The 17,629-nt window shown below is 54.0% G+C and overlaps 1 protein-coding gene across 1 annotated transcript in view; it reads right to left on the reverse strand.

The window, feature by feature from the left end:
• The window catches only part of AGO2 (argonaute RISC catalytic component 2), a 94,571-nt gene extending 82,204 nt beyond the window's left edge, over nucleotides 1-12,367 (reverse strand). The window contains exon 1 of the mRNA XM_025264829.3: nucleotides 12,218-12,367. Coding sequence (XP_025120614.1) covers nucleotides 12,218-12,239 — 22 coding nt within the window. The 5' untranslated portion in view covers nucleotides 12,240-12,367. The remainder of the gene's footprint in view (nucleotides 1-12,217) is intronic.
• Between the last annotated feature and the right edge of the window lie 5,262 nt (nucleotides 12,368-17,629).

Raw genomic sequence — 17,629 nt, forward strand, 5'->3', positions numbered from 1 at the left:
GAGTGTCCTGCAGGTACAGAAGGGAAGCCACCAGAAAACAGCTGGGGTGAGCTGAGAAGACATAGCGCAGCCTGAGAGAGCGCCCAAGGAGAGGGCACAAAAGACAGGGCAGAGAGGGGCTCCAGCCTTCTCAAGCGCAGAGCCGCGCGGGGCTGGGATGGCAAACGAGGCCAGCCCCAGGCTGCCCAGGGGCTGGCCAGGAAGCGGACAGTCATCTAACGGCCAAGCCTGAGGAAGACCTTCAGGCACGCTCGCAGCACCGGACCGATGCTAGTTTCCGCACTTTGGTAACGGCCCTCGAACAAACGATACAAGAGGGTAACACCGGGGGGCGCTGGTGTGGGAATTCTGCACCTCTGGCTCCTTTGCTGTAAGTCTGACATTGCCTCTCAGTAAATGAATACCGACAAATGCACTAACACCAGGCTTCTGGTAACGAGGGAGGGGAGCCGGACGGGACTGATGCCAGGCTGAGCACACGGCCAGGCGGAGTGCCGAGACACGGGCCTCCTGTGGTCTCTACTCTTCTGAATATTTGAATTCTTCCTTATTAAAAAGTCTTTTAAAACTTTTTCTCAAAATTATAATCCAATAAAAAAATACACAAAATTTTTTCTCAAAGCCTGCAGACTCAACTTAAATCTGCCTGCCTCTACTGGTGCACCGCCTCACCGCCCAGCCAAGCCCACAGCAATCAGGCATCTCCCAGACCGCCTGCCTCCTGACCCCCACGTGCTCCGCCAGCCACCCTCGGAGCCTCTCCAACATGCCAGTCTTGGGCATCTTCAAGCCCCCTCCCCCGTTCTCCACCAGCAGCCAGGGGCTCCCGGGAAACACACATGGCAGCTGTGCGTCTCTCACGCTTGCCCCCAACCTTCTGGATGAAAACCTCTGTGCTCAGGGCAGCCTCTGCCCCGGCCCCGTCTCCTGCCACCACCCCTCCACAGGCCAGGCTGCCCATCACGTTCCCTCTGGAATGTGCCCTCCTCCCACCGTCCCCAGGGATCTGTGGTGACTGGGTGATGCTCCTCTGTGTTCCTGACTCAGTGAGCTGGGGGTGGGGGGACGCAGGAGGCGCTGTGGTTTGCACCCAGCACTGTTCCCTGGGCACCGGGCAAGACGCCCAGCACACAGCTGGCACTCAGTATGTACCCAGAAGGTGAGCACTTTTGACTTCAGACACACAGGCTGGAGCTGGATATTGGACTCTTACCTTCTCTCCCACCCTGTTAAATTATGAAGCTTTACTGTATCTAGTTGTCCAGGTTCCAAACATCCTCTAAACTCTAGCACAAAGAAATGGATGTACCCTACAGCTATTAGGTAGATCTGGGCAAAATGCACCTAAATCTAATATTTTTTTCTACTTTGGTAAGTAATAAAATATGCCCGACGTGACACATTACACTACTAACTTCACTTTCTAAACGGCTGTGATGACAGTAACCGGCGTTGGTGAGGATGCGGAGAACCCGAAACCACTCCATGGAAACAGTGCGTCAGTTCCTCTCAAAGTCACAGAGTAAAACCCAGCAATTCCACTCCTGGTAGGCGCCCAGGAGAAATGAAGACGTATGCCACACACCAAGCCGTAGGCGAACGTTCACAGCAGCAGTAGCCACGACAGCCAGAAGGCAGAAACCACCCAAACGCCCGTCGATCACAGACGAACGGGTAAACAAACTGTGATACAGCACATAACAGACCGGTCAGCCACGAAGTGCTGACACACACTGAGACACGAGCCCTGAAAACGCTCGGGGAAGAGCCGCATAAGGTCACATGCTTCATGACTCCACTTACGTGAAATATCCAGCGGAGGCAGATCTACAGGCAATGAGGCCTGGTGGTCCCCGGGGCTGGAGGGAGTGGGGAACGGGGAGGGACTGCTTAATGGGCAGTTTCCCTTTGGGGTGATGGAAATGCTTTGGAACTAGATACAGGCGATGCGTGCCTAACACTGAATGCACTAGATGTCACTGAACTGTCCACTTTAAAACAGCTCATGTTCTGTGCGTCTCCTCTCAATCAAAAAAAGAGCCTATGACATCCTGAAAAACACGGCCTCTCTGAAACACTGATGATCTTTTTTCTCTGCCTTTGTTAACATTCAGACACACTTGGGACAGACCACACAAGTAACAGAAAGAGCCGAGGACAAGGGCTGCAGGCCCGTCCCCAAGCTAAGGCAAGGGAAGACCTTCCTAGCTGTGCTGAGCGTGCAGAGCAGGGGACCAGGGGGCCTGGAGCAGGGAGGCCAAGCCAGCACCTTGCGGCACCAGTCTGAGAATCACCACCCCCCACCCCAGAAAGCAACTCTGCAAAGTTCGTCAACAGCCATCACTCTACAACATGGACTTAAAAATATCTTACTTCAGAAAAACACGCAAAAATAAAATAGAAACCAGTCTTCAAATAAGTGCTTGCTGGAACACCAGAAACCATCAGATAGCTCAGTGGGGTGTGTCTCGTCTCACAGGGATGTCAACCTGCAGGCCACCCGGGTGGGCACCACCCTTACCCACTGCCCCCGTGGCGGACGCTGATAAACCCATCTGGGCGCCCCCTCCTCCTGTGATAAGCCCAGACTGGGCTCAGCCCCTTTCTTGCCACGATGCTCCAGCATTCAGGACTGCCACCATCTCAGGTGAGATGCCTCCTGCTGAAATCAGACTCAAATCCCTTAAAAAGCCAAGCAAGTTCTTTTTATTCTAAAGACAAAAAAAAAAAAAAAAAGAAAATGCCACCCAGAGCCCCTGTAGCTTTACAACCAAATTTCTCACCATCTTTTCTATTTATTTCACAGCACTATTTCTCAGAGAATTTTCACCCAGACACGCGCTTTTCCTTAACGCACCTCTAGAATCCCGTCACTGAGAGAAGGTGGCTCACCAGCCCTGCATCACAGGACCCCATATCTGGTGAAACCACAGCTCCACCCGCATCCCACACCTGCCCAGCCCTGCCCAGCCCTGCCCTGGGCGCGCACAGGCCCTAACGCACTCCACCCTCATAGCAAGGGAGGCACTCGGGCCCGGTTTACACGTGAAGACACTGGGCTAAAACCAGGCGTGGGTGCCTCCTCAGGCTCCCACTCCACGTGCCCACAGAGCTTCTAACTGGGCGCCTTCCAGGCCTGTCCCCTGAGGGCACAGCTTTGGACAAGATCTAAGGAAGCCAGGAGGGAGGCGGTTAGCCTCGACTTCCTCGCCTCTACTGGCTGCCAGGTCAGCGTGGCTCAGCGTCAGAGACCCTCAAGACACCGGGAGCCGGCTTAATCACCAGAGGCGAGCGGAGAGGTTGGGGTGTGGAGGGAAGACCACCCACCACCTGCCTCTGAGAAGCTACATGTCTACCTTTGCGCGGATGTCCGCTTCCACTGTCTACTTAAGCAAATCAACTGGCAAGTGGCCCCCTTGACCCACTTTCCTCCACACGGCTCGACAGCATCCCTGCAAGGTCAGCCTCCACTCCAGATGCAAAGCACCAGGGTGGGCTGTGGGCAGAGTTTTCAGAGCGTACACAAGTTTCAAGTCAACAGGTTTAACTTTTGAACAATCAAGAGTTGACTGCAATAAGGATTTATTGAGTAAAAAGAAAGCAGACTACAGTAGACACCAGAAAGAGACAAAAGATAACCAAGACGTCCTGGGCAGCAAGCAAAGGGAGCTGACATCCAGACAAGACCCCCACCAGAGCACTGGGTGCTATATAAAGATGCAAAGTGAAGGCCACAGATTTTTATATCCCGGATTTCTTAGAATCGCCTTAAATTTAGCATATCTATAAAAGAAAACTGACCCCTGCTGCTCCTTCCTCCCTAGGGTCAGCAATGAGAGGCCAGCAGTCACCTGGGGACGTGGTCTTCACCCCTCGCCCTGCCCCAGACACACACTGCCCTGCCCAGCAATGCCCTGCCACCAACAGGGAACCTGACCACGACCCCACCAGACGAAGACCCCCGCCACCAGGCCAGACCCCCTTCCTGCAACACAACCGCCAAATGCTCTCAGAGGGACCCCAGAGCCTACAGAACAAAAGAGCCCTACGCTCAGCTCACTCTTAGGTACCCACAGCATCACCCCCCAAACCTCTGACGTCACACCCAGTGCCCGCCTACCCGGACCACCTCTCTTCTCCGCAGGCTGCCCTGCCTTCATTCATGCTGCTCACTTCTCTGCCTTAAGACAGAGCCAACCTGATCGGCCAGCCAGCCGGGGAAGTTTTTGTTGTGGAAACAGAGCATCAATGTTGTACCAACTCTAATGAATTAATGGAACCTAATGATTAACAATCAACAGCAGGTAGTATTCACACTAAAAAGAAAGCACCAGAACCCAAGAAAAGTAGAACCTGCCTTTGGATCTGACCACTAACTTGCAGGAAATTCAACAGGACAAACACGCTGAATTACACCAAGGAGACCCCATCAGCCAAGTCCAATTGGCGAGACAAGATACCACACACGAGCCTGTGTCTTCACCCCAGCAACAGCAAGCACCGGGGAAGAGGGAGGCGAGGACTAGAGACCGAGAGTGTGACTGTTTAGGGCCGGGGTGGGGGGTGAGGAACAACAGCTAACGCGTACAGCCTTTCTCTGGGGACAGGAGACAAAAGCATGCTCAGATTGTGGTGACGGCTGCACGAGTCCGTCTGTGCTAAACAGACTGCGTTCACACTGAGGTTCCCAGGCGGCGCAGTGGTGAAGAACCTGCCTACCAACGCAGGAGACACGGGTTCAATCCCCTGGTCAGGAAGATGCCCTGGAGGAGGACGTGGCAACCCACTCCAGTATTCTTGCCTGGGAAATCTCATGGACAGAGGAGCCCGGCAGGCTACAGTCCCTGGGGTCACAAGAGTCGGACACGACTGAGCGACTAAGCAACACGAGTTCCACGTCAATAAAGCTCTCCCCTGAAGCCGATACCAAAGAGACGCGTCAGCCAGTCACGTGCGGGCCTCACCTGGATCCCAGTTCCACCAACTGTGAACAGATCTGGACACTGAGCAGGTGGTGCGGGACACTGGCAACCAGGGGTTACGGGAGGGGGCGGGGGAGACGAAGACAGACCCCCCTTCCCTCACGGGAATCTTCTGGCCTGCTGGAAATGACCTGAGACGCCTGGGGTCTGTATCGAGCCAAGGGGCAGGACAGGGACCAGGACTCCTGGGGAGACAGGGCTGCCCCTGGGTGCAGGCAGGGTGGCACACAGGCTCCTCCCCACACGTTCCAGCTGACCCCGGCTCAACATCCCCGTGCAAGCCCCTCAGGGCCGCCTCCCTGACTCCACCAGCCCACAGACATCGCTGAAAAAACTCTGTCCAGCCGCTCCTGGGCTCCACGTCCCCCCAAAGGCTCCGAGCTCAGCCTGACTTTTGTCTCTCCCCTTCTTCTGGCCCAGGTTGCTCCAAGACGCCTTCTCAGTGCAGCTGCACCGGCCACCGTGCCCCAGGGCCCCGCGCAGCGCGCCGGGCAGGGCCCCAGACGCACCGGGCAGGGGCCCCAGACGCACCGGGCAGGGGCCCCAGACGCACCGGGCAGGGCCCCGCGCAGCGCGCCGGGCAGGGGCCCCAGACGCACCGGGCAGGGCCCCGCGCAGCGCGCCGGGCAGGGGCCCCAGACGCACTTCACAACCACCGTTTTCGCGCACGACTTGCTTCGCGTCTCCATTCCCCCTCACATGAGCTCCTGCCATTCACCCACAAAAGCTTCTGACGCCTCCAGCTCAAGGCTAAGTTGTAATTACCAGTCTTGGCCCTGAGATGCCCTCCAAGTCTAACGTGAGGTTTGTGGACTGAGCCACACGCGTTCACATTTAACAAGCGGCAACTTGTTGGGGCAGCAGCACGCAGAGGGAACCAAAGGTCCCAGCGATGTCCCCTGGTGCCGGCTGCAAGCAGAGCGGCGTCTCCTGGCTCACCCAGCTCACCACCTGCAGACAGAGCCTGGGGCTCCCTCAGCGTCACCCCATAGGCCGTGCCCATCCACTGCCCAGTCCTGTCTGCGGAGGCTTCACTGCACAGCTGGGTCTGCTCCGAATGACTCTGCCAGGGACATGAGCTCCGAGCATCAGGGCTAACCTTCCACTTCCCCGGTACTGAGCCTCCAAAGAGGCTGTGGCCACCCGGCACCTGCGGCGTTTATCAGTGATGTGGCTCTTAGGGCTTGCGAAGTAAAGACCCAGAGGTCAGCCAGGAGGGTCACGGAGAGGAGCGGTCACCGGGCGGAACCAGAGTGGGAGAAGCCACTGTGTGCAGAAGAGACCGAAGGATAAACTGACCACGGCGGGAGGACCGCAATAACTAGGAGGCACCTCCCGCGTCCTCTCCCCGCCCAGAACACCTCCACCGTCAGGCGCTTTCCCTGCACGAGGAGGAGACTGAGGTCCAGGGAGGCTGAGCATGCGCCCAGTCCTGGAGCCAGGACTCGAGTGAGGTCGGCCGGACCTGGACCCACGCTCTGGGCTTGCGTCACAACGACACCTAGCTCCCAGAAGCTCCCAGCAGACGCGCCGACAGCCTGGGTTTTGTCCAAAGTTGTCCTCTTCACCGCTCAGCGTCTTCCTTTGCTTTCTTTCCACTTCTTACTTGTACTTCTCTGTTGCTCCTTTGTTCCTACAAAAAGCAGATGATGCCACCGCCTGCAAGGCCGGGAGAAGGCCTCCATTTTCCCTGGCCCTGCTCGGCCCGCTGCATGGACGGGCCCATGGCCCACGAGAGCAGCGGCGAGGGTCCTGAAAACACGGGCGCTGCTGAGTCAGGAGCATCAGCCAGACTCTGAGACTCAGAGGGAGGCGCCTCCCAGAGCCCCAGCCACAAAGCACCCTGGTCATGCCAAACACCCTGCCACCTTCACGTCCTGCATAAGCTCAGTTAAAGCAAGGCTGAGCTGGGGGGCCTGAGAAGGGGCTTAGCAAGTTTCCAGGGCAGGGGCCTCCCCGCTCCCAGTTCACACACAAAGGCCCCCACCCAGCCCTCGACCACATGAATGGCCGGCCGGGCTCAAGTTCCTCCATTGACATGAATGTGCCATTGCGAGAACCGACTCTCAGAGGCTGTACTGTTTCACTTTGAGTCAAAGCTGACAGAACATCCCAAATGACTCTGACCTATGAACCTCAGTATTTTGACCTTTTATGTGCAACTCTCTAAGAACTAGAGCTCAGAGCTGAAACACCCAGAAGTAACTTGAAAAACCCCCAAAACAATGCCCCTTGGGAGACTGCCTGGGAGGCAGGAGGCTCCGAGAGACAAGAAGGATTCAGATACAATGAAGCAGAGTCGGGTAGAAAGTACCTGGATTCCTAAGGTGGCTGGTTTTAACCCGGCCACGGTTCTGTTTGTTTGTTGCTATGGGTTCTTAAAGATGGATACATAACAATTTTCACTGCGAATTCACCGGAGTCCCCAGTAACAACCTATAGAAGCCTCCTTCTGCCCCAATTCTAAGCTGCAGCCTCAGCAATATGAACCGTAACTATAGTCAATGAAAGGCGAGGCTGTCATTCAATCAGACCTTTAAGCTTTGCCAGGCAGGGAACCACAGGCAAACTTAACTGCTTATGGTCCATCATAAAGGCCCCTTTAGCACACCCACACTCTCACCTAGACACACACCCAAAGCCCCACCCACCCCGGCCAGCAACCCCACTCTCTGGAGGCTGACCTCCAAGGTGTGTTTCAGGCATGGGCCGACCCCCAGTGAAGGTGCTCCGTGGGGGCTGCTCCAGGTTCACCTCAACGTCCTCTCCCGCCCCGCCCCCCAGCACCAATGGGTCTCCAGCTCCTTCTAAAAAACAAGCAGCTGGGACATCTGCAAAATGTAATTTCCTGGGTCTTCAGGGGCTTCCCTGTGGCTCAGCTAGTAAAGAATCCGCCTGCAATATGGGAGACCTGGGTTCAATCCCAGGGTTGGGAACATCCCCTGGAGAAGGGAAAGGCTATCCACTCCAGGATTCTGGCCTAGAGAATTCCATGGATTGCATAGTCCATCGGGTCACAAAGAGCCTGACATAATGAGAGACTTTCACTTTCACGGGCAGAGGTGGAGAAAAGCCTTCAGGTGGGCGCCGGGCTGCACCCCCCTCCCCAGGGCGCCAGGTCCCACTCGCCGAGCCCAGGCAGTGGGCCGGTCCACAAACTCGTGTCCACCTGAGCCCAAGACCCCGTCCTCCACCTCCAGCACCGCCTCAGCCGCCCAGAACCTCAATCTCGATGCGAGCAAACTCGCCGTGCGGTTCTCCCCACACAGCCTGCTGGTCCTTCCCTCCTGGGGATGAGGAGGAGCGAAGCTGCGGGACAGGCAGGGCTTCCCCTCTTCACCCCACAGCCCTTCTGCAGAAACAGCCCCGCGTAAAAAGTGGGCTCTACCACAATGAATGCTGAAGATGCCAAGTGGCCAGCCCCAAAATGTCGCTGAAGATAAGTGTGTCTGAATTAAAGTCACGAGCGGCTGGGTCTCATCAGCCTTCCCCAAGGAAGCCCAGGAACCTTGAACAGCTGGCTTCTTTCTAGAAACAATTAAAGGAAACGGGGAAAAGATACACACCCTCTGAAGAAGAGATCTTACAAGTCATCCTCTGAAGAAGAGATCTTACGAGTCAGTGGGGTGGAGGGTAGCGGGAGACTCTAAAGATCCTCAAAGGCGTAAAACCAAATTCATGTGTGAACTTTTAATAAAATTCAGGATCCAAAACAACCAGGAAGTAAACACACTTCTGAGATAATGAGAGAAATTAATTATGGACTGTTAAGTGGCAACAGCATTGAGTTTTAAATGCCCCCATCCTTCAGACAAGGTACTTAAGCATTCAGGGTGAAACCACAGGGCTGGAATCCACTTTAGACTATCTCCACAGAGAAAAGGGGGGAAAGGGAAGATGTGAAGCAAATGTGGAAAATCTTGATATTTGCTGAGGCTGGTGATGGATAAATGGGAGCATATGATAGCAGTCACTCTACTTCTGTGTACTTAGATTATTTCACAATAGATACTGTTTTAAAAGTCAAGCGATACATTTTGAGTGTTCATGATAGCAATTCACAAAACAAAAATATATTTTATCAGACTGGGACTCTGCCTTAGTGTTGCGTAACAGATTATAAAGAATAAACCCTCCTGGCATTTTAAAAACTCTGACACAAACTTGAAGTTACAGGAAATAATATTCTTCTGAACTGCATAAGTTTTAGGAGCTGAACCTTTCACATTTTTTTTTTTCCTTTCACACTTAACTTTAAATCCTTCTTCAAGGTTTAACAGATCCATCAAGGGAAGCTGGACGGCTAGCCAGCCATGCCCTGCAGCAGCTCCCCAGGGCGAAGCGCCGTCTGCTATTCGGCAAAGGTGCAGGGTTACTGGGAGACTGGCCCAGATCTTCTCTGAGATGACTGGGGTTGGGGGAGAGAAGCAGCAGGGTGCAGGAGGAGTGAAATGACTCTAGAAACCACAGTGAGAGTCCCCCATTCTTAAAGTCACAATCCTGTTCAGACAACTTTGCAACAAGACTTCCATGTGGCAGAAGTTACTCTGTAGCAGGTCTGTGAGGAATGTAACCCACAAAAGTCTGAGCACAGTGAAAAAACGGACCAACAAGCCCCCTTCAGGAGGCAATACTGAGATTCCTTTTAAGGTCGCTAAGCGGTTTGTGGGGGGGGGGGGGGGGGATTGTTCATCTATGAAAGTTCAGGGTCACTGGAGAATCCACCCATCCTAAACCACTAACTCTTTTGAATAATTAAAAAAATAAACAAAAACAAAAAACTAATAGTAACTACGTAACTTTAGAGTCCAGATCCCAATTCACATACATAATAGCATTTCCTAACAGACATAACACAGTCCATAACAAGACTCTATTTTTTAAGTTAATTTACTTAGTCACTTAATAAGGGTATTAAAATGGGAAGTAGCAAAACTATTTGTAATTTTTTCTACAATCCAGTTCAAGTATCTTTTTATTATTCTAAATTAGGAAATACATTAAAAAGAGTTTCACCAAAGAGACTCTATTCCAAATATCCCTCTTAAATAAAATTAAAAGCCTGAGTGTGTAGAATAAAACTGAACTGCATCACAGCCTTATAATTACAGCACGCTTGTAGAGCCTGAAATTTGGGTTCATTCCCATCCTGCCGGTCACTGGCTAAGAACTATCCTACAGACTCATTTATTTTTTCAACCAAAGCTGTCCGATTTCAGAGCAGGTTTATCTGCGAACAGTGAATGAGAGGCCCCCTCCCCACCAAGCCACGATGCACAGGCCCACATCAGAGCAAGATTCTTCCAAGAGCCATGGAGAACCCGGAACGAGCCTGGAGATGCAGAGAACTAAAGCTTTTTGGAAAATAAAACAGACAAGAAAATATCCCAGCGCAGAGCACACAGCACTGGCGAGCGGTTCTTCCTGAAGCTCATGTTTCAATTATACTCTAACACCCGAGCACTGGGTCCAGTCTACATGTAACAGGTGTTTCTTCTTGGGGGGTCAAGGTCAAAAAGACCCAGAGCCACTTCTCTAAAGGGAGTGTATGGAGAGTCTGCTTGGAATCACACACATCGTCGTCCTGCCTGCTGGCTGGCTGACCTTTGAAAGCCTCATCACCTCTCTGTGCCTCTGCTGTCCATCTTCAAAATGACCACCAGCAACTTAGCAAGCTGTCCAGTGGATCAGTTAACGTCAGACACAACACAAAAGCTTGACCTTCCCCAAGGTTCTTCACTTTTTCTGGGCCTCCAACTTTTGCATTGAAAATCTGAAAAAATGTTCAGTGTAGTGGCTAAGACTTGCTGGGTTCCTTCAGAGGGATGGGCGGGGAGATTCGCACTCACCCAGGTGTGGGGGCTACCCTGCCACATCATGGATGGGTGCTGCCCACCCAGGGTTCTAAGAAGCCAAGTCTGTCTGCCCCCAGGACTGTGACTGGAGCCCTGGGCCTTTCCCCACCAGGGCTGAGTCACCTTCCAGATTACAGTTAAAACCATTACAGTTAAAACCATTCTTCTATCAAATTGCTGAGAGCAATTTAAAAGTTGCTCTGGCTCAGCCTTGGAGAAGCTTTCTAACTAAGTGACATCAGAAAACAGGACAGTGAGTATTCACAAGGCACAACACTGTTTGTGAATAGAAAGTGTTAAGGGATCCAAATGGATCAGAAGAGCCTGAAGGGGTCCCGCCAAAGCCCCAGCAGCAGGAGGCTTGGGAGGGCCAAGACCCACAAAAGGCAGGACCGAGCCGGCAGGGCCTGCAGCCCGCTGGAGCCTAGTGGACAAAGGGGACAGGATATGCCCTGTCCAAGTGGCAGGGCCAGCGGGAAATTTAGAAGCCACGTGCCCGGCAGGAGAAGGGAAAAAGCTTAACAACATTTGACCATTTTCTTGGCTCAGCAAAGTTAATCGCCCTTCTACTCTGCATCCTCCAAAAAAAGTTCTTAAAAAAATGTGTTACTGCTCTAAGTTTTTCAGAACTTTTCTAAAGAAAGGGAGGCCGGCTAGTGAGAAAATACGCTAAGGAAATCAGCACATCTCCTCACCTTTCTCTAGTTAATTGTAAAAGGCAATTAACACTTGAATAAGGAGCCTGTGTGTCTGGAATGAAAATGAGACGCGCGCAGGTTTAGGGTTTTAGGGCGCCTTCCTATCCCTCTCTGTCCGCGGTCCTAACTACCAGCAAGAAGTGGCCAAAATTAAGCATTTCCAGACTTTCCTTCGGAGAAGGGGCCGCAGAAGTGCTGGCAAAAAGAAAAACGAAACTGAGAGCGCTCCAGGCTCGCCGCGGCTCGGTCTGCGCCCAGCGGCCGCGCTCCTCCCCGCGCCGCCCGCACCCCGAGTTCGGCGCCCCCGGCCGGGGCCTCTCCGCCCCCGGGCGCTTCGAGCGCGGCCCCGGCCTCGGCCCCGCCGGCCCTGCGCGGTGCAGGGGCCCAGGCGCCGGGCACAGGAAGCCGGGAAGGCGGGCGCCCGGGCCTCGGGCCTACACGCGGGCCGCCCGGCCCAGTCCGCGCTCCGGCCCGGTCCCAACCCGCCGGGCCGCAGCGGAGACGAGGCGCGGAAAGGGCCCAGGCCGCGCGGGGCGCCCCGACGACTCGGGCCCAAGGAGGAAGCCGGCAGCCCCCCGCGACCCCCGGGCCCCCCGATCCCCCGGCCCGCGGTCCCCCGCCCGCCCGCGCCGCGCTCGCGCCCGGCCCGCCAACCGCCGCGGGGAGGAGCGCGCGGACTCACCGGGGCCGGCTCCCGAGTACATGGTGGCGCCGCCGAGGGGCTCCGGGGCCGAGGGGCGGCCGCGCGCGCGCCACGGGCCCCGACGCCGCGAGCCGCGAGGGAGCCGCCGGCCGCACGATCCGCCCCGGCGCGGCCGCCAAACAGGTTTACCCGACGCGGCCGGGGCGGCGGGCGGAGGCGGCGGCGGCGGCGGCGGCGGGCGGGCGGGCGGGGGAGGGGGAGGGGAGGGGAGGGGAGGGGAGGGGAGGGGGAGGGGCGAGGGAGAGGGCGGGGGAGGGGCGGGGCGGGGCGAGGGAGCGGGCGGGGGCGGGGCGGGAGAGGAGGAGGCGCGGGAGGGGCGGGGCCCGCGCGGCGGGGGCGGGGCACGGGGGCGGGAGGGCGGGGCACGGGAGCGGGAGGGCGGGGCCCGCGCGGCGGCCGAGGCTGGCGGGGGGCGCGGCGGCCGGGGTGGGCGCCGGCGAGGGTGGCGCGAGGCCCCGCAGCGGGGGCGCACGCGGGGCCGGGGAGCGGGGGGCGGCCCTGCAGCCACTCAGAAGCGCGACGTCTTCTCCGACTGGGCGGAGCGGGCGGCGCGGCGCTGCCCCCCCACCCCCGCCTCCGAGACCGGGAAGAAAGAAAAGAAAACACAGCCCTCCCCTCCCCGGCGCGCGCGAGCCGACCCTTCCCCGTTCAGAGCCCCCGCCGCGCCGGGCGAGCTGGGGCCCCGTGTGGACGCGGTGCCGCCCGCACCCCGGCGCCCCGGCATCGCAGCTGGGCTCTTTTGTGCGATAAAGGAAATGTGAATGTCGCGAAGGTTCCTCCGGACCCGGAGCTTGAACTTGAACGCGCCCGGGTCCTAGCACACTACCACACCGCCACCTCCCGGTGGAGAACCTACCTAGAGGATCCCTGTAAAGAGCTTCAGGTTTTGGTCAATTTTAGCCGCTATCAGTTTTCAGATCAAACTGGAACTCCTCATTCCAGCCCTCGGGGCCTCCCCTGTTCCTTTACTTGGGACCCTTTATCGGACCCCCTCGTGCTCCCCCGTACATCTCTGTATTCGCCCCCCTCGTGCAGAAACGTTCTCCCTCCAGCCAAACCCCTGCATCCAGTTTTTGCTTTTCGGAGCCATTTCCAGGTGGGCCAGCCAGAGGTCAACACCTTTCTCCCCTGCTTGATGAGGGATTAGAAACCGGAAGGTGAAATACAATCCAAAATTGCTTGTCATCTTTTTAACATACTTGCCTGCTCCTTTCTTCCTCGGGTAAGCAAGTATTATCTGACACCCAGTGCCTGTGACTGTGTGTTTCGCTGGCCTAGGATGGTACAAAGATGAACGGGAGTTCTGCCTGCAAGCGTCCAATAGGTTTGTTTCTCTCTCTGCAATGCTCAAGGACATTCTTAAATAAATGCAAGAGAATCCACCTGTCCTCCAGAAAGAAACGTAAAAGGACTTCCATCTTTACCAAGTAATTGATATGAATGAGGGGGTCCCATGGCATCAGCCTCAGAGGTGTCCATTCTTCCCCGTCTAATCCCCTGTGCACCACCCCCATCCTCATAAGGGCCCAGACCACCGCTCCATCTGACCGTCATGCTGTGGAAACACAAATCCACAGGTGACCCTAGGCAGCTACTCGCTCAGCTGAATGTGTGTTTAGGAGCCCAGGTAGCCTGGGTAAGAAGGCACGCCAGGGTGGGACTGGGTACCACCCATATGTGCCATCAGCCTTAGAACAGGTGATGTTTGCTCACCGGGTGGAATCTAGCGATGGAAATGAACACCCTTCATCGAAGTAGGACAACGTGGATGAATCTCTCCAAGGTTGAGTGAAAGAAGCCAGAAACGATACTGCATGAGTCCATTTATAAAAGTTCTAAAACTAGGCAAATCGAACTACATCATTCAGGGAAGCATTATTGAGCAGCAAAACGCTGAAGTGAGGAAAAGGTGGTTACCTAAGCGTTAGAACGGGGGTCCTTCTAGGGGTAGGGGTGCTGAGACCACCAGAGGCCTGGGGCTGTGGGCTGAAGCCGCCCTGCCCCTGACGGCACTGCTCATTATGCAAGTCTCTTAAGCTGCCCATTTATTTTTATATACTTTTCTGTACCTTTGCTATATTTCACTGCTGCTGCTGCTAAGTCGCATCAGTCGTGTCCGACTCTGTGCAACCCCATAGACAGCAGCCCATCAGGCTCCCCCGTCCCTGGGATTCTCCAGGCAAGAACACTGGAGTGGGTTGCCATTTCCTTCTCCAATGCATGAAAGTGAAAAGTGAAAGTGAAGTCGCTCAGTCCTTTCCGACTCTTAGCGACCCCATGGACTGCAGCCTACCAGGCTCCTCCGTCCATGGGGTTTGCCAGGCAAGAGTACTGGAGTGGGGTGCCATTGCCTTCTCCACTATAAAGACATTTAAAAATCATAATCATAAATGTTGTCACTCTAGATAGGAACCCTTCACGCCTACTACTGCTCGGTTCCGCCCAGCTCCCTTCCCGTTCCCACCTCACTATTTTCAGCGTTCCTAGGCCTCACCACTCTGCTACAATTGCGGCCTCCCTTCATTTGAGCTCCGCCTTCCGGTTCTCTGATCGCTTGTGTTCGGTAACTTTGTTGCAAGGGCTCCTCTGAAAGTCCAGCCAGACCAGGTCTCCTGAGCGCTTCTCCGCAGAGAGTGCGCAAGCCTGCCCACCGCTCCCACTCCCCCACGAGGGGACCCCCTCGCCCACCTCTCCAGGTGGCAGGCATCGGGCTGCTTTCTCTCTCCTTGTGTCCCACTAGCTCCTCCTCCCAGCTCTTTCTCCTGTTTCCCCAGTACGCCAGTATTCACCATCCACGGGAAAAAAAATCCAGGCCCCTCTGCCTTCTGCCTCTCCCCTGAGGAGTGAGTTTACTTAACCCACTTAGTCCAGTCCACTCAGCTGTGTGTGAAACGCTTCTAGGCCCATCTCTGTTCCTCCAGGTCTTCATCCAACATTTGGGTGTTGACCACACAGGGTGGATTCGCGGGTCTTCTGGGGCCCGGTCTTTCTCCCTGATGTAATTCACTGCTCCCTACATACTTGAATCCTATATGGATCCCTCTGCCTGGCTAGACCTGCAGGGCTGTAGTCACAGCCAGGGATCCCCCAGGTCTGCACATGGGAGTCACTGAATCTGAAGCAGTAACCCCGCAGGGAAGCAAAAGACACTCAGTAAACACCGGGCTTTCTGCTGTGGTCATCAGGCCCATAGGTGCTCAATGCATGGTTCCTTTGTCTCTTGAAGACTAAAGTGTGGGCACTGAAATAAAACAGTTTCCAAAAACATGTTCTGCATGTGATAAATGAGGGGTTAGGAGGTTACATAAACTGGGAAGCACCGAGTTAAACAACACTGAATAGGCGCACTGGCTGCAGCCCTTCTCAGAGCTTTTAACGCAGTGTTGAGTTTTGATTCTAGGGATTTCCCTGGATCCTATCATTTCCGGAACAAGTGAAACACATTTGTTTCATTTTTGGGGGAAATGAACAAATGAAACATTTCAGGAACAAATGAAACACATTTTTTCATTTCAGGAAAAATGTGCTTACACTGCTAAGCAATTTCATCACACTAACCCGACATTAAACGGAAACCAGTTAGTGTGAATACATAAATCACTTTTGTCATTTATGCACTCAACAGAGGCTAATTCAAGAATCCTGAATACACAAACAAGCAGGGCCACCTCCTTGCAGCACCCACTGCCAGCTGTCATCCCCTGGAACCCAGAAGCTTGGGGTTCCTAATCTATGACCTAATCTGTGTCCAGGAGACACAGTTTACTGCGGAGTGTGTCTGCTCCTCCACGTAATGAGGCAAGAGCAGCCAGGATGCCACTGACACGAAAAAACTCACTCAAAGTAAGAGGAAGGATTTAAATGTAAACATAAAGCTATAAAACTTTAAAAATAATGGAGAGATAAAATCTTTGGGCTCTATGGCTAGCCAAACAGTTCTTAGGGACAATCCATAAAAATAACAGTGGATACCCTAGACTTCATCAAAATTAAAGCTCTATGAAAGCCTCTGTTAAAAGCATAAAAAGAGAAGCTATAGAGTAGGAGGAAATATTTGCACAGCGCACATCTGACAAAGGGTAGGATCTAGAAATAGAAAGAACTCTCAAAATTCCACTGTAGAGGAGCAAACAATCCACGTGGAACATGGGCTATAGAAACGGAGAGACGCTCACGACAGAGGCGATGCCCGTGCAAACAGTCACGCGAAAAGAGGCTCAACATCACTGACCACTAGAAAAACTGGAATTCAAACCACAAGGAGAGAACAGCATGCACCTATCAGAATGGCTGGAATTAGAAGACAGTGACGGCGACAAAGCTAAGCAGAACCTGGAGAAACTGGGTCAGTCCTGCTTTCTGGTGGGAACGTCCACTGGTAGAGTCTTCAGGGAAAGCAGTCTGGCAGTTTCTCAAAAATCAAACATACGACTACCACATGACCCGACAAGTCAAACTCCTGGGCATTTCTCCCGGAGACGTGACCACTCATGTTTACAACATAAACCTGTAATATGAATATTTATAGCAGCTTTATTTGTATAACCTGAAACTGGAAACAACCCAGATGTCCCTCAGTGGATGAATGGCTAAACTAACTGTGGTTGGTCCACACCATGGAACCCTCTTGAGCAGTAAAAAGGAGCAAATGATGCACAACCACTTGGAGGACTCTCAAGAATTATGCAGAGGGAGAAAAAGCCAATTCCAAAAGCTTACATGTTGTATGATTGCTGTTATATGCCACTCCTGAAATGACAGAATAATAGAAATGAAGAACAGATTAGTGGTTGCTAGGAGCTGAAAAGGGACGGGTGGTAGGGAAGATGGTGGGTTATGAAACGGTGCCATGAAGGACCCTTCTGGTGGTCGAAAAGTTCTGCATCTTGACCTCGTCAAGGGTAATATGCTGCCTGTGATATTGTATGGCAGTTTTGCAAGCAGTTATCCTTGGGGAGATGGTAAAGGGCACCTGGGATCTCTCCATTTTATTTCTTACTTAGCTGCACATGAACCTACAATAATCTCAAAGCGAAAAGGTTAATAATACAAACACTCTTGTGTGCTAGAAGCCCACCCCTGCAACCACATACAGATACCGTAGGACAGAATTAGATTAATGCCAGTGCATCTTGCAAGAAACGTCTCTTTCCTGCCTGGAGAAGTCAGGTCCCAGACTTAAACCTCTAAAAAAACAGTTTCTAAGATGTTTGAAAGTACTTTCTGGGGAGTTACAGTACAAGCCAAACTCCCAAGCAAGGTCATTTTCCCGGAAGGTGTGTGCATGTCACCTATGTGGTCCCCCTCAGGTTCAAGGATGGGGGCTGTAGGTCAACTGCCAACCCTGTCACCCCCATTCTCTGTAACCCCCGTTCCCCACTGCTCAAGTAG

Source organism: Bubalus bubalis, chromosome 15, assembly GCF_019923935.1.
Source record: "Bubalus bubalis isolate 160015118507 breed Murrah chromosome 15, NDDB_SH_1, whole genome shotgun sequence".
Lineage (NCBI taxonomy): Eukaryota > Metazoa > Chordata > Mammalia > Artiodactyla > Bovidae > Bubalus > Bubalus bubalis.